The sequence below is a fragment of the Gopherus evgoodei genome, chromosome 5 (genome assembly GCF_007399415.2).
Source record: "Gopherus evgoodei ecotype Sinaloan lineage chromosome 5, rGopEvg1_v1.p, whole genome shotgun sequence".
Lineage (NCBI taxonomy): Eukaryota > Metazoa > Chordata > Testudines > Testudinidae > Gopherus > Gopherus evgoodei.
Window position 1 is genome coordinate 58,110,621 of NC_044326.1, and position 21,733 is coordinate 58,132,353.

General features: G+C 40.0%; 1 protein-coding gene across 2 annotated transcripts in view; it reads left to right on the forward strand.

Annotated features, from left to right (window-relative positions):
- Nucleotides 1-21,733, forward strand: part of PDGFRL (platelet derived growth factor receptor like) — a 52,082-nt gene that overhangs the window by 27,982 nt on the left and 2,367 nt on the right. Inside the window, exons 3-6 of one of the 2 annotated variants that reach the window (XM_030565494.1) lie at nt 5,201-5,352; nt 10,324-10,617; nt 11,086-11,225; nt 14,642-14,864. In XM_030565494.1, coding sequence (XP_030421354.1) covers nt 5,201-5,352; nt 10,324-10,617; nt 11,086-11,225; nt 14,642-14,830 — 775 coding nt within the window. In that variant the 3' untranslated portion in view covers nt 14,831-14,864. Of the gene's footprint in view, nt 1-5,200; nt 5,353-10,323; nt 10,618-11,085; nt 11,226-14,641; nt 15,351-21,733 lie in introns of those variants that run through there. The other variant, XM_030565493.1, reaches the window with a different exon arrangement.

Here is a 21,733-nt window from a genome sequence, read left to right on the forward strand (position 1 = left end):
ACCTTTTGGTAGATTATCACTTCACTATTGCCAGCCCCAAGTATTCAGAAGTAATGAATTGGGCCCCATAAAAAAAAAAATGAGAAAATGACAGTACCTTCACTGTTAATATCTGTCTGTTTTCATAATACTTAAGGGCTCTAAGTACAAGTGCAGCTAATGATTGCACCAGACCACAAATAATTAACAAAAAGAACTTTTCTGTTTTGATGTCCCACTTCTTCACAAAACACTAGACTTTCAGCAGTGACTACTGGTGTCTTGAGCAACCAAATAGAATGCAGGGAGTGAACAGGATGCATCCTGCAATCCCTTTACATAGAAATTATCCTCGCCTTCCTTGTGTGGAATCTCTTGGCAGTTTTATGAGAAATAGCTTCCCCACAGGGATGTTATATCATGGTTATGTAGAGGGTCACATTTTGGAGCTTAGAAATCTTTACTTTCAGGAAGTGCTTGATGACAGAGAATAGTATAGGAGGAATGAATAAAATCTGAATGTTGCATTCTTAGCGCTCTTTCTGTGCCTGCACACTGAATATAGTGTCAGAGTGAGTTGGCCCCTGCAGCAATGTGAAATCAGAAATTAAAAAAAAACCACTAAAACCAAATATTCCAACACCAAGGAGATGTGATTTTGCACATATGACGGTAATGTGCAAACCAGCAAAAATAAATGCTTCTAAAGTCAGACTAGCACCAGATACAAAAAGACGTGGCATCTGTGCACAAACAAGAAATTGAATTCCAACTGTGAATGTTGTAGGCTACAAACATTTCTTCAACATTATGTAAAAGAATAAAGCAAAATTGCAAAGCCAAATTAAAATTATATAGTTGCCTAGTGGCTAAAGCACTGAACTGGGAAATGAGAGCTGGGTTCTATACGTGAGTCTGTCACATGTCTTCTGGGTGACCTTGGGCAAGGCACTTCACTTTTCACTGTGCAGTTTCCCAGTCTGTAAAATGGGCATAATTATATTGATTTTCTTTGTGAAGAGCTTTGAGTTCTACTGATGAAAAATGCAATATAAGAGCACATTATTATTATTTTTATTTATTTACTAATACCACTAGCATAATGTAAATACCAAGGAAAAAGTATACAGGCTGAAATTTCGTATAGTACAAACAACACAGAAGCCACTGCTTAGAGTTAAAACAAATGAATGCATTAACCTAGTGACACTAAACCTGGAGCAAACTATTTGTACAGTAGATGCACAAGCAAAACATCTGGAGCAAACAATGCCCTGTGATGTTCCTGCAGCAAAGTTGCTTAGAGATTACCAAGTTGTATTTGATGGACTGGCTTATCTTCCAGGCATGATAAACCTGGAACTGTTTAAAATTCAGAAGATTAAACCCCAAGAGGAACCATCCCCATATAAGTCTGTCAGTGAATATACAAGTAAACTCAGTCTTTTGCTGTCCTTTGCCACAGTAAAAACAAGTTAAACTACAGTCATCATTTGGATACATCAAATGAACAAACAAAAAAAATTATAATAAACACTGAGCTCTCCAGTTAGAGAATGCCTGACTGGAAGGATCCACCTGTTGCAGTGCACTAATGCATCTTGTACTAATACAGATGGTCGACTAGTTCTAAAGGATTTAGGGCTTGTCCTACAAGGTGTTTGTAAACCCTTAATGTTCAGTTACTTCCATGGGAATTGGAGGTACTCAGCACTTCATAAAATAATCCTTTTAGTAAGCCTGATGTCTTTTGGCTCCTCCAATGGGTCTATGCTCAATTTGCAGTCTTTGCTGTCTGTTCAGTAAAAGCAGCAAAGAATCCTGTGGCACCTTATAGACTAACAGACGTTTTGGAGCATGAGCTTTCGTGGGTGAATACCCACTTCGTCGGATGCATGTAGTGGAAATTTCCAGTGGCAGGTATATATATACACAAGCAAGCTAGAGATAACAAGGTTAGTTCAATCAGGGAGGATGAGGCCCTGTTCTAGCAGTTGAGGTGTGAAAACCAAGGGAGGAGAAACTGGTTTTGTTGTTGGCAAGCCATTCACAGTCTTTGTTTAATCCTGAGCTGATGGTGTCAAATTTGCAGATGAACTGAAGCTCAGCAGTTTCTCTTTGAAGTCTGGTTCTGAAGTTTTTTTGCTGCAGGATGGCCACCTTAAGGTCTGCTATAGCGTGGCCAGGGAAGTTGAAGTGTTCTCCTACAGGTTTTTGTATATTACCATTCCTAATACCTGATTTGTGTCCATTTATCCTTTTCCGTAGAGAAAACTACTAAGGAGAGATAGTGGTATGGTACCTTACCACCCTGGGTACCCCAAAGAGTGAAAAACAGTGAGATCTGGTCAGCAGGATATGGCCGATAAGCAACTGATAGATATCAGAACTGACTCTCAAAACACCCCTGTTCTCTGTAATGTCTAACCCCTCTTCAACTGAATACTCACAGGATTACTAGCTGCACTGTGCCCCAAGGAACAGAACACACCAGCTTGTAAGGTGTGTTTCAGGACCCCCACAGCACTTAAACTTATTCTTGTTTTAACTACAAGTATGTCTGTTATCAAAGAATAGAGATTCAAGTGATCGTGAATAAGAATATTGGAACTAAACAGATAAAATTATTTTAGTCTCTAGAAGGCCTGTTGTGATTTTAACTAACAGGTTAACATCCTCTTTTTGTCTCACCTGAAGTTTTATCTCACTCAAAGTTCTCTTCATCATCTTCAACCAGCATTTCTCATGAAGCAAAATTGCAATCCTTTTGCATCCTCAGTGAAAGGAGCCTAGGTGTCTTCTCTGACCTCCAAATAGAGTCAAGCGAACCTCTGAAGTTCACCGCCAGATAGGATTCCCGCATTCCGCTGCTCCTTTTCTCTTTCTGTTAGATTTTTTTCTCTGAAGTTCTCACAATTCTTAATTCACATTCAGTTCAGACTGGTTATAGGTGAACCATTGTGAATGACACAATACTCAATGTATATGTAATCAGGTAGATGAATAAACATCTTTTGTCTGACAGAAAACCTGTTTCTCACTTTTAGTTGTGCCTTATACCTTGATGCAGATGCTAAGAGCATATTTTCAGTGTATTTTCAGTGTATACACACACACACACACACACACACACACACACACACACACACACACACACACACACACACACACACCATCTTACATAGTATCTGTACGTACATCTCATGATGATACTAATAACCACTGTGATCCTGGCTTTCATTTGAGACCTCACATGACATTCTTTGAACCAGAATGGGTACAATGGAATCAGGATATTCCTGTAACCCCTTTGACAGTTGGCAGTCAGAGGGTTCTTGGCACAAATTCACATCAAGCATTGCACTGGCTGCTATTAAGGTCTTCCATGGGAGTGTTTTTCCTTTTCAAAAATGGCTCATCATATTTTCTTTGCTTTTTGCAGCTTTCTTTAATACAGTCTTAGCAATGTTAGCTGCTGATTTGGCTTCGTCTGAAGCAACATAGATTTGGGATGCCACACCCGCTGAATTCCTTCATTGCTATGTACATGATAGGCACCGCAATAGAGTCTGATAGTTCATCTAGTTCCCAATAGTGGTCTACAATAATGAGGTAGTTTTTGTAGTCCATGGTGGAAAAAGTCCATTCCTAATTTTCTTTAAGGTCTGTTGGAGATGCTGTGTATTTTCATTGTCTCTTTTTGCTGCTTGGCCTGCATTGCCCCACATGTATGAAAACAGGTCTCTGAAATCCTTGGCTATGTTGTCCATTATACAGCTTCTCTGGGTTTCTGGATTTGGACTTCTGTCTAGAATGGCACTGATGTATTCTTGAAAGAGTTTCTGTTCTGTGTGATCTAGGTATTAGGATTCAACTGCCTTTATACAGGAAACTGTCTTGAATGTTTCTATTAGATTGAGTATCTCATTCTTGTTCAATGGCCATATTTTCATGCTACAAAACTGCTCTAGATAAGAATTCAGCTTTGCAAATCTTAGATGTATACTACAAGAAAGGAACTAAGCTGTTGGGTTCTGTAGACTTTCAGAAGTAGTTGCTGAAGCTGTTTTGGGATCACCAGCAACAGCTTTTCAAAAATACCGTCTAGTGATTTATGGTCATTTTCTACTCCAATGGTATCCCAACTTTGAACATACTGGATGAAATTTTCATGTGCACACTATTGCGAGACATTCCTTTTCCATTTGAGCATGTTCCATTGATGATAGTAATCTTGATGCAAAATGTCACTTTTGTCAGTTTTGTAGGAATGATGCCGCATGCACCATCTTACTGGCATCATGTCACTTAGTTCACATAGTGGTATTTCATGATAGGATAGTCAGTCTCTAACTCCTTGGTACATGTGATGGCTGCATCATGTTGAAGTAACCATGTGTAGGCTGCATCTTTGTCTAGTAGTCACCACAGGAGTTCACAAACACCTGAGATTCTTGGAAGAAGTCTTGTCAGATAGCTTACAAATCCTAATAGTCTCTGAACTGATTATATCTTCAGGTATAGGCATCTGTTGCATTAGGGGGCCAGGATGTAGCCCTTGGGAGGTCAGAAGGGTCCCATGTCTGGTACTGCAGTCAATCACAATGCCATCTTATTTTTATTTCACTTTACATTTATTTGCCTGACTTTTTCTAGTAGACAGATGAGGTTATGCTTATGATTATGATCTGCCACAGCCTCTGCCACGTGTCGCAGCATCCATATACCAGAATGTCATCAGATACCACTGTAATCCCTGCTAGTCCTGTTATTATGTCTTGCTGGCAGTGTTGATATTCTTTTGCTTCAGGTTTGATCCCAAATGGCATTCTCAAATGTCTGTTTTGTTTCCCTTCCTTCTTTTTCCCACTCCTTTACTTACTTCCTCATTCCTCACCTCCCTCTAACCTTAACTTAAAACTAAAACCAACAATAGTAATAATATATATAACAAACAAAGCTTTGCCAGTTCTTCATAGCATGTGTTTGCGCTTACATGTTATAACCTCATCCTCCACCCTTGAATTCAGTGGGACTACTCATTTTTTACAAATATTTGCAGGATCAGGGGTTTATGATGCCCATGTTAGGGGGAGGATGCAGTAAATAGCCAGTTACAGAATGAAAGAGAAAAAAGCAAAAACAAATAGAAATGAAGTGAGAAAATGTACAAAAAAGTATATGTATGCTTGGCTGTGTTTTATGTCTCTATTCTCTGTAGCATTAAGCAGCTTGACAGATATGGTCAGCTGATCCTTGCAAATTCTACTGCAGCAGACACTGGTGAATATAGCTGCTGGCTTCTTCTGTGTAATGGCTCTAGCTGCAAGAAGGATGAGTCTAAAACAGGCTCAACATACATCTTTTTCACAGGTAATGGATTCATTGGGTTTATCAACTGAAATGCCTGGGTTGTCTGTCCATAAGGCAGGATTAGGGATACATTACTGGTGGAGTGAGCAGGAAATTAAGCAAAGAATTAACAATAATGTGATTTATGTGTCTACTTCCCTGTTCATTACTCTAAATATATACTCAAAACCATGTCTAGGGAAGCAGAAAGTGGATAGTTTGCAAAAATCAGATACAATATTCTAATTTTAGCATCTGCAATAAAACTTAAACAATGCAGGAGTCCTTTCCTCTTGTTTTATTTCCTTCTGAGAAAACTTCGGTGGGAGAAAATAAAATAACATGTTAAGACGCATCTTCTCTACTAATGCAAATACAGTTTCCCCCCATGCATATTACATTCCTGGGCTGGAATCCTGGCCCCATTGAAGTCAGGATTTCACGCATGTTTTTCGCATCTTACATATGAGCCTTATAAGATGCAGAGCCACTACTATAAATATATGTACTAGCCCACAAAGCTTGAAGTTGATCGCTGCCCTAGTCCTTAGATATTTTATGGTTTTTATTAGGGCTGTTGATTAATCACAGTTATCTCATGTGATTAACTCAAAACTAATCTTGATTACAAAAATTAATCACAATTAGTTTTTTACTGGCACTGTTAAACAATAGAATACCAATGGAAATGTATTAAATATTTTGGATGTTTTTCTACATTGTCACATATATTGTATTCTTTGTTGTAATTGAAATCAAAGTGTATATTTTTTATTACAAATATTTGCACTGTAAAAATGATAAACAGAAGAAATAGTACTTTTCAGTTCACCTCATGGGAGTACTGCAATCTCTTTGTCATGGAAGTGTAAATTACAAATGTAGATTTTTGTTGTTACATAACTGCATTCAAAAACAAAACAGTGTAAAACTTCAGAGCCTATAAGTCCACTCAATCCTATTTCTTGTTCAGCCAATTGCTAAGACAAACAAGTTTGTTTACATTTACAGGAGATAATGCTGCCTGCTTCTTATTTAAAAATGTCACCAGAAAGTGAGAACAAGCATTTGCATTGCACTTTTGTACCCGGTATTGTAAGATATATACATGCCATATATACTAAACATTTGTTTGCCCCTTCATGCTTCGGCCACCATTCCAGAGGACATGCTTCCATGATGATGACACTCGTTAAAAAAAAAAGCGTTAATTAAATTTGTGACTGAACTGCTTGGGGGAAAATTTTATGTCCCCTGCTCTGTTTTACCTGCATTCTGCCATATATTTCATGTTATAGCAGTCTCGGATGATGACCCAGCACATGTTCATTTTAAGAACACTTTCACTGCAGATTTGACAATACACAAAGAAGGTACTAATGTGAGATGTCCAAAGATAGCTACAGCACTCAACCCAAGCTTTAAGGATCTGAAGTGCCATCCGAAATCTGAGAGGGACGAGGTGTGGAGCATGCTTTCGGAATGCTATTGAGGACCCAAAAGCAAGTTATTCCGATGGTTAGGAAAGATAGAAAATGTGGCAAAAGACCACCTTGGCTTACCCTTGAGATCTTGCGTGACCTACAAAATAAAAAGGCGTCATATAAAAAATGAAAACTAGGTCAGATCACGAAGGATGAATATAGGCAAATAACACAGGAATGCAGAGGCAAGATTAGAAAAGCAAAGGCACAGAATGAACTCAAACTAGCTATGGGAATAAAGGGAAACAAGAAGACTTTTTATCAATACATTAGAAGCAAGAGGAAGACTAAGGACAGGGTAGGCCCACTGCTCAATGAGGAGGGGGTAACAGTAACGGGAGACTTGGAAATGGCAGAGATGCTTAATGACTTCTTTGTTTCGGTCTTCACTGAGAAGTCTGAAGGAATGTCTAGTATAGTGAATGCTTACGGGAAGAGGGTAGGTTTAGAAGAGAAAATAAGAAAAGAGCAAGTAAAAATCACTTAGAAAAGTTAGATGCCTGCAAGTCACCAGGGCCTGATGAAATGCATCCTAGAATACTCAAGGAGTTAATAGAAGAGGTATCTGAGCCTCTAGCTATTATCTTTGGGAAATCATGGGAGATGGGGGAGATTCCAGAAGACTGAAAGGGGGCAAATATAGTGCCCACCTATAAAAAGGGAAATAAAACAACCCAGGAAACTACAGACCAGTTAGTTTAACTTCTGTGCCAGGGAAGATAATGGAGCAGGTAATCAAAGAAATCATCTGCAAACACTTGGAAGGTGGTAAGGTGATAGGGAATAGCCAGCATGGATTTGTAAAGAACAAATCGTGTCAAACTAATCTGATAGCGTTCTTTGATAGGATAACGAGCCTTGTGGATAAGGGAGAAGCGGTGGATGTGATATACCTAGACTTTAGTAAGGCATTTGATACGGTCTTACATGATATTCTTATAGATAAACTAGGAAAGTACAATTTAAATGGGGCTACTATAAGGTGGGTGCATAACTGGCTGGATAACCGTACTCAGAGAGTAGTTGTTAATGGCTCCCAATCCTGCTGGAAAGGTATAACAAGTGGGGTTCCGCAGGGGTCTGTTTTGGGACCGGTTCTGTTCAATATCTTCATCAATGATTTAGATGTTGGCATAGAAAGTACGCTTATTAAGTTTGCGGACGATACCAAACTGGGAGGGATTGCAACTGCTTTGGAGGACAGGGTCAAAATTCAAAATGATCTGGACAAATTGGAGAAATGGTCTGAGGTAAACAGGATGAAGTTCAATAAAGATAAATGCAAAGTGCGCCACCTAGGAAGGAACAATCAGTTTCACACATACAGAATGGGAAGAGACTGTCTAGGAAGGAGTATGGCAGAAAGAGATCTAGGGGTCATAGTAGACCACAAGCTTAATATGAGTCAACAGTGTGATACTGTTGCAAAAAAAGCAAACGTGATTCTGGGATGCATTAACAAGTGTGTTGTAAACAAGACACGAGAAGTCATTCTTCCGCTTTACTCTGCGCTGGTTAGGCCTCAACTGGAGTATTGTGTCCAGTTCTGGGCACCGCATTTCAAGAAAGATGTGGAGAAATTGGAGAGGGTCCAGAGAAGAGCAACAAGAATGATTAAAGGTCTTGAGAACATGACCTATGAAGGAAGGCTGAAGGAATTGGGTTTGTTTAGTTTGGAAAAGAGAAGACTGAGAGGGGACCTGATAACAGTTTTCAGGTATCTAAAAGGGTGTCGTCAGGAGGAGGGAGAAAACTTGTTCACCTTAGCCTCCAATGATAGAACAAGAAGCAATGGGCTTAAAACTGCAGCAAGGGAGATTTAGGTTAGACATTAGGAAAAAGTTCCTAACTGTCAGGGTAGTTAAACACTGGAATAAATTGCCTAGGGAGGTTGTGGAATCTCCATCTCTGGAGATATTTAAGAGTAGGTTAGATAAATGTCTATTAGGGATGGTCTAGACAGTATTTGGTCCTGCCATGAGGGCAGGGGACTGGACTCGATGACCTCTCGAGGTCCCTTCCAGTCCTAGAGTCTATGAGTCTATGAGAAATCTTGAAAGAGCAACACTCCAATGCGGAAACTACAGAACCTGAACCACTGAAAAAGAAAATCAGCCTTCTGCTGGTGGCATCTGACTCAGATAATGTAAATGAACATGTGTCTGTCCTCACTGCTTTGGATTGTTTTTGAGCAGAACCTGTCATCAGCATGGATGCATGTCCCCTGGAATGGGGGAATACAGTGCAAATACTTGTAATAAAAAATAAATAAAGTGAGCACTATACACTTTTTGTACTCTGTGTTGTAATTGAAATGAATATATTTGAATATGTAGAAAACATCTAAAATATTTAAATAAATGGTATTCTGTTATTAACAGTGTGATTAATTGCAATTAATTTTTTTAATCGCTTGACAGCCCTAGTTTTTATGCAGGTCTAATAACAATCTAGTATTATTACCTAGTACACTATTGGTGATTAAAGGAAATGGTTAATTTGTTCTTCTAATGGAAAACATTAAGAGTGATAAAAACAAACTTTGCAGCCTGATTACAGCTAAACTGTTTTTGGCTGGCAAATGCTTCAGTGTTACAGCATAAGATGACTAAGATAAGATTGTTTGTAGTAAGGTTCAGAAATAAGTTGGAGCCATGGGATTATATGGAAGCCGTTTATTGAAACAACCTTGGAACACTGACTTTTCTCTCTTTTTCAAAAGGTTGGAATAATCAGATAAGCCACCTTACAACATACAGGCTGGAAATATTAGGGCGTTTAAAAATTGCATTTATTAGCAATATGTGAACATATTAGAATACTGCTGGTTTTTTATGACCTAACAGCACTAAAATGTTTGAATTGTTTAGTTACTTAATTGTTTTTAAACTCTATGTATTTCACGGCCTGTATCTACAATCTTAGGTATTTCCAAGGGACCTTCCAGCTGGTACCCAAGCACAATACAAAATCAAATGCTGTCAGAGGCCATAATAAAACTCCTGGTGATTTTCTACTTTGTAAAAGGGTGGATGAATTTAAGTAGAGCCAGATAACTCATTAGGACTTTTTTAGTCTGCATTGTTTCAAAAGCTGATCCCAAAATTGGTGTTGGTCTTTATTTTTATTTTTTTAAAGATACAATCCCTCCCCCCATTTTATGAAACAGGAAAAGGAGGCTACATTTATTTGTTTTTAAATTTAGTGATTAAAGCCAAACTGCATATTAGTTTGTCCAAGTCAGACATGTTTTTACTTTTTTAAAAAACAAGTCCATGGTGACAGATTTAATTAATTGTAATGTATGTTAAAATGATTGTTGCCAGATACTCTGGACACAGAAATAAATTACTGCTAATGCAAAATCTGAACTTCATCGTTAGTAAATTTCTCCTCCCATACGTTCATTTTTTATATATTATAAGATCATTTACATTTATATTTTCTTATATGAAATTTATAGACATCTTTTTAGCTAAATATTATATTGCATTACCTTCTTATATAGATAAAGGGGAGCTCTTTGTACCTACTTCCAGTTATTTCGAGATTGTCTACCTGAACCCAGATAAACCAGCAGTAATCCCTTGCAGAGTGACCATCCCATCAGCAAAAGTAACTCTGCACAGGGAGTTTCCAGCAGAAGAAATCAAAACAGATGGAACTAATATTATCTATGATGTGAAGAAGGGTTTTATTTATCAACACCCCACCTCTGATCACAAAGGAGTGGTCTATTGCAGAGCAGAATCACGGGGAGCACCTCAGATTTCTATCAAGTATCAATTACTGTATGTGGAAGGTAAGATGAATGATTTCCATAGATTTACATTCAAGCCTATTTCTCTTGCTGGAGTTGCTTATGGGGTAAGATTTCAAATGTGAATTTGAAAAAAAAACCAAACAAACCCTAATTATAATTACTGTCTGATTTTTTTTAAATAAAATGTACTTTTCAAATTAAGTCTGTTTGTAGAACATCTTGCCAGAATGTATGCTAATATAGAAAAGCATAAGGCTTATACTATTAAGTTAAAAACTAGGCGCACACTGGTAAACCATTTTATTATGGCTGGATAGGAACCTGTGGTGCACAATAAATTCTGACAGCAATTAGAGCTAAAGAGAATAAAAGAGAATGTGAAAGAGCCCAGATACATCAAAGCAAAATTTGCCCATAGATAGTTTTGTTTGGTTGGGTTTTTTTATTAACGTTTTTATTGATTTTTGGACATTTATTTCCTTCCTTCCACTCACATCTTTCATTCAGTCCCTAGTGGTCCACCATCGACAACAATTGTGGCATCATCCAACAAAGCAGAAGGTGGTGACAACGTTAATGTTCTCTGTATAGTCCTTGGGGAGCCAGACATAGAAGTAGAATTCAGTTGGAAGTACCCAGGGGAAGAGGTAAGAGACACAATTCTAACGTGGAGGTGCATTTTTTCTTAATAAGAGTAAACTCTCACACTACAACATTTTAAATACCGGTCAGTATTTTCTAGCTGAGTAAGGCAAGGTGGATCAGAGTGCATTGTCTGGCTCTCTGGTAGCAGGGTCACATCAGGAGGAAGCAACATACTATCTGGTGGATTTTTCCAGCCCATTTTCCTCATTGAGGGCCTGAAGTTACTTGTAAAAATGCTCTCTAACCTGAGAGCTTTATCTGGGCTAGTAAAATCAAGCTGGGTGAGGTATGACGGGAAACAGTGAACGCTTACCAGACCACCAGCTTCTCTCAGACAAGAAATGATTTGTCCCTGGCTTAAGAAATTCTCTTGATGATGACAGTCATCATTTTCCTTTGGGGAAAAATTAAGATATGGTGAAGCATAGTTGCATCGAGAGTTCTTTGCTATTAGTGGTCTGTTGTATTGGACTGTATCAAATGCTTCTATGAGGGGCTACCATTGAAGGGCCATTTGGAAATTTTTGTGCTGGTGGTGGTGGTGGTTCTCACGTGGAGCGTATTACATGTTTGTGCCATTTACTGCGAGGTTCCATTCAACAAACTCACTCTGATCTCTATAGTTCTAGCATTGGAGACTATTTATGTTATCAGTAAGTACTCTTTCCCTTCTGTACCACACTGACAGTCGACAATAACTTTTTCACTTGCAAACCTGCCCTTGGTTTGAACTTCAGGTGGCAGGATGTTCTGGCAGTAATTTCTTCCATTGGTCTCACCACCCTGGCCATGAGGCCATGGAGTTAAACGCAGTTGGTACATAATTGTAAACGATCCTGATGCCTCTCTGGCATGATCAGTATGTGATGAATTTAAGCTTCTATAAGGTAAAATAAAAGTTCTCCAAAGAAAACATCCTAAATATAAGCAGCTTCAGTGCTAGGCATAGTTTGCAGATTGACAAATACATGAATTTATCACTCTTGCTTTATATGAGCAGTCATGGTCAGCATGCATCCATGTATCTACTGCAACAAACAGTCTTGCTTACAGCAGTTATATCTGGAGTTGGCAGGGAACAATCCTGTTGTCAGTTTTCTGCCCAAGCAGAATGAATATTATAGATGTGTCTCAGTAGCTCTTATGATTTAGGTTGCATTGAGGTTTACACTTATAGCAGTGTTAACAATATAGCATATTGTCTTAGTCAAATATTTAGTAACTTTTGGCAAAGGAAATATTTTAAGTACAACATTTTTGAATTGTTTTCATTGAGTTTTTTCTTCTTTTGAGAACCCCAGTCCTTACAACCTCCAATGTTTTCAGGGCTAGTGCAGTTTAATTTTCTAATTTAACAGTGTTCTTCCCATTATTTGATATATCCTGTGTTTCCTGAAAGAAAAAGCCACCAGAACTGTTGAGTTCCATCAGTTCTCTCCTCCTGCCAGCCTGTCCCATTGCTATTATCTGCTGAAATTATTACAAAAGTCAAATTCTGCCAACCCTACTTACAGTATTTTCCAGCTGAGATTATTCATTTTGCAATGTTATTGCTGATGTAAGAATCTGCCAGCTAGTAGTTAACAGGTGATGTGCTGGCTCTTAAGCTAATAATTAATGACTGGCTTGATTGACTAGAGTACACAACTTCTTAGACGCTGGCTCATTTTCCTGAGCATAAGTGCAGATTGGATTCTCTTTGGACAAACGTACTGGTCGTTGCACTCCATGACAGTTGCCTTTTTGCAAACTTTCTCCTATTAAACTAATCTGAAGATGAATATGATGTCCCAAGGTCCTGTGTAAATAATCTTAGCATTTGTAAATGGCTACTAAATTAACACTAGAAAGAGAGACTGTCTATTCTTAATCTGCGTGATGTGTCTTTCTTTCCTTCCAAAGGTGCCTCATTCTTATGGAAGAGAGAAGCATACAGTTTGAACATGTTTGGGTTTAATTTTCATTTCCTTTACTTTTTGGCGTAAATATACTGCAGAGCTTGAAAATATTTTCATTTCCTACCAGGTTCATCCTGGTTGCTGAGGGAGCACAAGCCAACATGGTTAAAGTTTTTTGTTTCCCAGCATTGTGGATGCAAGCAGAAAAAGCTGTTGCCTTACAGAAATTTATGTTGTAATCCAACAGCAGGATATCTCTGTGTTGAAAACCCTCCCCCCATGTAATTTGCTACCAGATACTTGTATTTTCAGGTCTTTATGTGCAAAATTTGATGTAAACATTTGGGTCAATTTCTGCCATGTCTTTAACCTCCTTGGCTGCTGGAGGTTGGAGTGAGAGTCAGGGGACACTGGGGTACAGAAATATCCTTTAACATTCTGATTTTTCAAGATAGAATTTCCCTCATCAGATTAGCCAAATGGCTTTTCCAAGTCTCAGCTGTCTGTTCCCATGTATCTAAACATCCTTGCTTTCATTTTAGATTGAATATATCAGAAAAAGCTTAATGAAGGGCAACACGATAACTCTTTTTGATAGTATAATACTGTGCTGTCTAGAAAGTTCTTCATGAATACTGTTTCGGCTTTAAAATTAACACAATGGTCCTCTCTACACTGTAACAGTTTTATCCTGTGTGGATAGAACAAACCCACAGCCACGTTAGGGAACCAGGCTTTCACCCTAGTAGATTCCAAGTCTAAAACATGATTCTCTAAGATAGGTATCGTATCTGTTCACACAGGCATGCAAAAAGCATTAACATATGTGGGCCACAACCATGATCTGACTGATATAAATGTGGCTATTTTCATAGTTTAGATAGGGCCAAAGTTGTAAATGTACTGGATCATCCAAATAGTCCAAACTTGCGTACCTGGGGATGAAAATCTTCCTATCCTTATCTAGCACAAGTGGGTACAAGTGACTGCGTTAACCCTTAAAATGAAGGCATGAATGCAGAGGGAGAATGTGCAGTTTGGCTGTAGCTTCAAGGGGGACAAGATTAAATTCAAAGCGAATTTAAAACAGGGATTTCTAAATGGAAAAGCTAAGGTGAATACTACGGTAGTGATCAACCATGCCTGTAGCTTTTATTGTAGGAAAATTGCTGTAATGACTGCCAAACACCCTCAGCCTCCTCACTTAATCTATCTGACTTTCAGAATAGACTCGTATGACTGAGCATTTGTTTTGGGTTTTGAAATGAAATAATGTACACCTCTATCTTGAAATAACGTGAACCGATATAACACAGTAAAGCAGCGCGCTGGGGGCGGTGGGGGGGCTGCACGCTCCGGCGGATCAAAGCAAGTTTGATATAATGCGGTTTCACCTATAATGCAGTAAGATGTTTTGGCTGCCGAGGACAGCGTTGTATCGGGGTAGAGGTGTACTGTCACTAAATAGTGTCTGCAGGATTATACATCATCATTTCCTTATGTGGGTGTTTTTAAAACAGCTTGAAAGGCCTGTGATTATCCAAGATTCTTGGAGGCTGATCAAGAGAGGAATTGGGCATACTACAAGAATCTCCAAAAGTGTTATTGCCATTGAAGATTTCGAAACCATTGATGCTGGCAACTATATTTGTACAGCTCAGAACCTACGAGGACAAACCACAGTAGCCACCCGTGTTGACCTGACCTGATATGTGGAGTCTGTGGACACAGAATGAACAAACAGTATGTTACTGGACACATTAACCCTTCAGTTTCTTTTTATTAATTCTGAGGTGGAGGTTTCTGTTAATATCTCTCTCCTCATGTCCTTACATTCCACTTCCATTACAGAGCAGTAGTCCAGAGCAGAGATCCTAATGCTTACCAGTACTCAAGAGAATTGGTTTGAAATCATATATTAAACCTTTTCTAGCCTGATTATGCATGTGGCTCCCAAGTGCTCCTAATACCGTGATAAATCTTGTATATAGACTCTCCCTGACAAATAACTTCTTTGTTAGGTAAATATAACTACTTGTAAAAATGTTGATTGTGCGTTATTTTCATGAATGCTGAGAGGAGGATATAAAATAACTTTTAAAGTAGACCCACCAGCATAGATATATTTTCTTCTTTGTCTTGGTGGTGATTTTAATATTTTTTACATGTACGTGTTAAAACTTTGTCACTATTCAGTAAATAAATGTAATCCAGGTCTACCAAATCAGAGAAGAGTAATCACTGTTGACTAATTTTCTATAAGAAGTGAATCATGACTAAGTTGTGTAAGTGTGTGGTTTTACTGTTTACTCTCATACCTGAGAGAGGGTTAGGATTGAGTACATGCGAACTTTAAATTGTGGTAGCACTAAACATTTTTTAAAGGTAGGTACTTTAAAAAAATTAAAAGATAAAATATTTTGCATTTTTGTCTTAGAATATTTCCAGTTGTATATCTTGCTTTTGCCCCAATGTAGTTAATTTTAAAATGCCCACTGCCTTTAGCATGGGAGTTTAACTATTGCTACATAGTAGAGAGATGACTTGGCATTTACAAGCAATCTTTCATAGGAGAATATAAGCAGAACACATTGATTTACAGTACTGATTGAGAAAAGATCCTGTATCGGCCAGGTTGGTAACTACCTTTGACTGTATTAAGTGAATTTACTCCAATCTTAGTATAACTGAAACACCTGAATCAAAAATGTAAACAATCAATCTGTAGACTTGGGTAGTTTAGTAGAGTGAGGAGCTTAGCAGCTTCTCTCTCTACTATGGAATGAGTTGCCAAAAATCAGGCTGTATAATAGAATAGAAAAAAGAAACAGCCAAAGTTTGGTTATCCCATCCTAATCAATACTGATGGTTATGACATTGTTCAAGAGTGACATTTCAATAGCTGGTGCCTTCCTCGGAGCCCACACAGACTGATATAAAGCTACAAACCAGCCACACAAGAACAACCCAGTAACATAACTGATTACAGTTGATCAGGATTAACCAAGAATTACATTAAACAAACAACATTTACATCAGCAAGAATATAATTGCTTGTACAGTGGAAAAGCCCACTCCTTAATGAGGAATAAAAATCATCACTATAGGATAATTAACAGCAGACTAAGTCAGAGGGGAGGATAAGACATTACAGTTAAGCAGTAGTGCTTTGCTTTTTCAGTCAGTGAACGGCAGGAAGGAAACCCTCAACTGCCTGAAGAAGAGCTCTGTGTAAACTCCAAAGTGTGTTTCTTTCACCAACAGAAGTTGGTCCAATAAAAGATATGATCTCTCCCATCTTGTCTCTCTAGTAACATTGATGGCTACTGCCATCTTGGGAGACTAGTCACACCTGTAAATTGGACATTAATATTACAAACAAAATACCATTTAAATATAAAAATTGGACAGTACAACTCAATTCACAATCTCAGAGAGGATACTGCATAAGGGATATCCACCAAGGGAGAATATGATAAAGAAAATGCAAAACACTAAGATGTATCATCTCATCAGAAATGCTTGTTTGTAACCTTCATTAAGATCAGCTAGTAACATAAGTAAGTCTTAATTAAATGCACCTCTGCCCCATCCCCTTTTCTAGTGGAAGGGCGCTGTTTGATTTTAGACTGGCAGGGGAAAGATAACCCCCCTGCTCTGAGACCTTCTGCACTCCCCTCTCAGAAATGCAGTTGAAGTTCATGGCCAGGTGGAGGGGGAAAGACTCCTCTGTCTCTCGGTGCCATAGGCTAAGCTGTGTAAATGGAGGGAAAGTTAATTGCCTGTTGGGTGCCTGCCCTTCCTGTATGTTTGAAGCGCTCAGGGCAGGCAGCAGCTTTGCTACTGTGGCGACTGACCCATGCATCCATCCCTACAGTGGACGTATAGGTTGAACAGTGCTCCATAACTGCTGTGGGTCTGAGCCATTTTTAGCATCAGGAAATAATTTTTCCCTCATCAAGATTAACAAGATACCTAGGGGGCTTATCCTCCACTTTCCTTGAGGCCTATGTTTAGGTTAATAAGGAGCTATGCCAGGATTTACCAGCTGCACCTGTGCTTGTAATTTCATTGCAACTTGCTGCCTATGTCCAGCCTGAGTGAGAAGCTCTAAAGGGCCAGGGCTAGCTCCAACAGGTAACTATGAGACCTGGAAGATGGCTGATACACCCATCAGCTTGGAGGGAAAACGGAATAGCCTCACGGTATGTCCATATTACAGGATTATTCTGATTTTACATAAACCGGGTTTGTAAAACAGATTGTATAAAGTCGAGTGCACGCAGCCACACAAAGCACAATAATTCGGCGCTGTGCGTCCATGTACTGAGGCTAGCATGAGTTTCTGGAGCGTTGCACTGTGGGTAGCTATCTTGTAGCTATCTCATAGTTCCCACAGTCTCCCCCGCCCATTGGAATTCTGGGTTGAGATCCCAATGCATGATGGTGCAAAAAAGTGTCGCAGTTGATTCTGGGTAAATGTCATCACTCATTCCTTCCTCCGTGAAAGCAACGGCAGACAATCATTTCGCGCCCTTTTTCCCTGGATTGCCCTGGCAGACGCCATAGCATGGCAACCATGGAGCCTGTTTTGCTTTTTGTCACTGTCACAATATGTGTACTGGATGCTGCTGACAGAGGCGGTCCTGCAGTGCTACACAGCAGCATTCATTTGCCTTTGCAAGGTAGCAGAGATGGTTACCATCCCTAATGCACTGTCTGCCATTGTAATTTGGCAATGAGATGATGGGTTTCAATCATTTTGTACCATTTGTAATTGGAAATTGATGATGGTGGTTACAAAGCATTTTGTACCATCTGCTGCTGTCATAGGTGCTCCTCGTTGGCCTGGCTGAGGTCAGCCGGGGGCGCATGGACAAAAATGGGAATGACTCCTCGGGTCATTCCCTTCTTTATGTTTTGTCTAAAAATAGTCAGTCCTGCCTAGAATCTGGGGCAAGTCTACTAGAGAGTCAGCGAGCACAGCCGCTCTGGGTCAGAGCCCCAGAGATCCCGCAGAAATGATGAGCTGCATGCCATTCTAGGGGGTTCCCCTGCAACAACCCCAACCATTGCCTCCCTCCTCCCACACCCTTCCTGGGCTACCGTGGCAGTGTCCCCTCATTGGTGTGATGAAGTAATAAAGAATGCAGGAATAAGAAACACTGACTTTTTAGTGAGATAAAGTGAGGGGAAGGCAGCCTCCAGCTGCCATGATAGTCCAGACAGGACGTTATAGAGTGTGGGGGAGAGGAACGCAGCCTCCCGCTGCTATGATAGTCAGGAAGTACAGAATCTTTTCTTTAGACATGAAAGGGCGGGGCGGGGGGGGAGGGGGCTGCTGATGGAGCTCAGGCCCCAGCTGCTATAATGAAGACGGTTACCCAGCATTTTGCACCATCCGCCAGGAATGACAGTGTGTCACGGAATGATGACGAGGATGGCTATCAGTCATTTTGTACTGTACTCTCTGCCACTGGGGAAGGGAGAGGAGAGGATGCTGCTGTTGAGCGCTGCAGCACCCTGTCTACCAGCAGCATCCAGTAGACCTACGGTGTCATTGAAAAGTGGCTAGAAACGGGTTTTTTCCCTTTTCTTTGAGGGGGGAGGGGGAGTAAATTGATGACATATTTCTGAACTACTGGTGACAATGTTTTTGAACCTTCAGGGATTGGGAGCTCAGCCAAGAATGCAAATGCTTTTCAGAGACTGCAGGAACTGTGGGATAGCTCAAGTCCTCAGTCCCCCTTCCCTCCATGACCGTCCATTTGATTCTTTGGCTTTCCGTTACACTTGTCACACAGCACTGTGCTGTGGACTCTGAAAAAAATCTCCAGGTTATGATACAAATGCTTTGTCATTTTGTCTTCTGTAACGGAGCTCTGATAGAACAGATTTATCTCCCCATACAGCGATCAGATCCAGTATCTCCCGTACGGTCCATGCTGGAGCTGTCTTTGGATTTCGGACTGCATTGCCATCCATGCTGCTCAGAGCTCCACGCTAGGCAAACAGGAAATGAAATTCAAAAGTTCATGGGGCTTTTCCTGTCTACCTGGCCAGTGCATCTGAGTTCAGATTGCTTTCTAGAGCACTCACAATGGTGCACTGTGGGATACCACCCGGAGGCCAATACTGTCGATATGCGGCCACACTACCCTAATCTGACATGGCAATACCGATTTCAGTGCTGCTCCTCTCCGGGAGGAGTACAGAAACCAGTTTAAAGAGCCTTTTATATCGATATAAAGGGCTTCGTTGTGTGGACGGGTGCAGGGTTAAATTGGTTTAACACTGCCAAATTCGGTTTAAACGTGTAGTGTAGACCAGGCCTCAGGCTGCAAAGACATAAGGTATGTCTATTCTACAAGCTTTGGCTGTGCTTTCCAGCTTGTGTAGATTACTCATGCCAGCTCTCATTGGAAGTAGCATGCAAAAATGTAAGCATAGTTATGGGTAGCATGACTTGTTGCACTAAGTATGTACCTATAGGGTCCAGGTGAGTTGCAGAGCAGCTAACTTGTACAACTGTGGCTCTACTACTATTTTTAGTATACTGCTTCAGATGAGAGCCAGTGTGTGTATGTGTACACCAGCCTTCCTGTGTGTCATCATTTCCTTTTGTGCACAGAGGGTAAGAGAGGATTCAGAGGTAGGCTGAACCCTAGGGGTTAAACTTGAATACTGGTTATTTGGCATGGAAAACATTGATTGCACTGCACTCCAATTTCGTGTGGGTGTGGGGTGGGAGGAGGAGGTAAAGTTCCAGCTTCTGCTCTAAAAATCCACCAAAGTCTTCCTTCTCGTCCCTGTTCCCTCTGATGAATGCTAGAGGTTTCCACCTTTTTAAGTTCAAAGTCGTTTCAGTACCTCCAAACCTTGTCATTAGATAACACTGCTCTACAGCCAAAATGCTTCTGAAATAAATGTAGTCCAACTTTACTAATTCTGGGTCACTGAGAACAAAAATGATGCTTAAAATTGTTGATTGGCTCTAGTTTTCAAGATACATACCGACCCAATAGCATACGACCCCTGACTTGGGAATGGCAGAGGATAAGTGAGTTATAAAGGGAAGGGATCTCAATTTAAACCAGAAATGACTAAATTACATCTTTGACTGGATCTATGAATAAATCTATGACTGGGTTTGGACAGTACTTGCTTTTTAGGCAAAACAATGAATGCTGCAGTCTGAAGCTGGTATTGCATCATGTTATTCCTAGAAGTCATGGATGATGCAATCATAACGAAGCTTACATCACTCTGCTGAACAAATTGCCCTATAAAAGCAGCAAAGAGTCCTGTGGCACCTTATAGACTAACAGACGTTTTGGAGCACGAGCTTGTGTGGGTGAATACCCACTTCGTCAGATGCATGCGTTCACCCACGCAAGCTCATGCTCCAAAACGTCTGTTAGTCTATAAGGTGCCACAGGACTCTTAGCCTGGATCTGTAAAAGCAGCAAACACGGCTACCCCTCTGAAAATTGCCCTATATCAGCTCTAGAAATCAGAGTGTCATGCTCTCTTATTTGTCAGTGTTTGATTTTGCAAAGGGACACATTTCTGTTTAGCCAAAGTGAGCAGAGATGCCTCGTACTTGTGTGAACAGTGCAGATAACTTCTGCTATGTTTGTGGTGAAGTGACTTTTGCATCACAAAAGCGCCGTATAACCACTATGGTTAAGAAAGCCTATCACCTTTATTTTGGCTGCAAAATTGGAGATCAGGACAAGAGGCGGGCCCCGCACATATGCTGCAACACTTGTGCAACAAATCTTCGCCAGTGGTTGAACAGGAAAAGGAAATCTATGCCTTTTGCAGTGCCAATGATTTGGAGAGAGCCAACAGATCATCCCAGCAATTGTTACTTCTGCATGGTGCCTCCAGTTGGGAAAGGTGTGTCAAAGAAGAAAAAGTGGACTGTGCATTATCCAAACATTCCATCAGCTATATGCCCAGTACCCCACAGAGAAGGACTGCCGGTTCCTGATGCACCAGAATCATTCTCACTTGAGTCAGACGAGGAAGAGAAAGAAGATGAAACTTCTGGTCCTGAACGATCAATGTCACAGGACCCACATTTTCTCCCATCCTCCTCCTCTGAACCACATCTCATAACACAAGGTGAACTGAATGACCTTGTCAGGGATTTGCAACTACCCAAGAGTAAGGCAGAGCTGTTGGGCTCCAGATTACAGCAGTGGAATCTCCTGGCAGGCTATCAGGGCAAATGGAGCCCATCAATGCTTGCAGACTCTTGCTGGACAGTGACAAGAGATGCTCCATTTAATGAATATAAGAGACAAGCCAAGAAGCACCGAGTAGACACTGAATAGGACTAAACTATGTACATAATAGTTTGCCTCTTGTTTCATAATAAATTTATACCCTTTTGCTGATTTTTAAAGTGTTACATAAACAGGACAGGTGAAATATTTTGTAAAGCAACCATAAACACATGAAGAGACCTAGGTTTACAATTTGATTAAAACTCTATCTACATAATATACATAGACATAAAATGTAAAAACTTAAATATCTTAGAAACAGTAGCCAATCAGTTGTGCTGAATTCAAATATGACAATTAAAACATCAAAATACATAA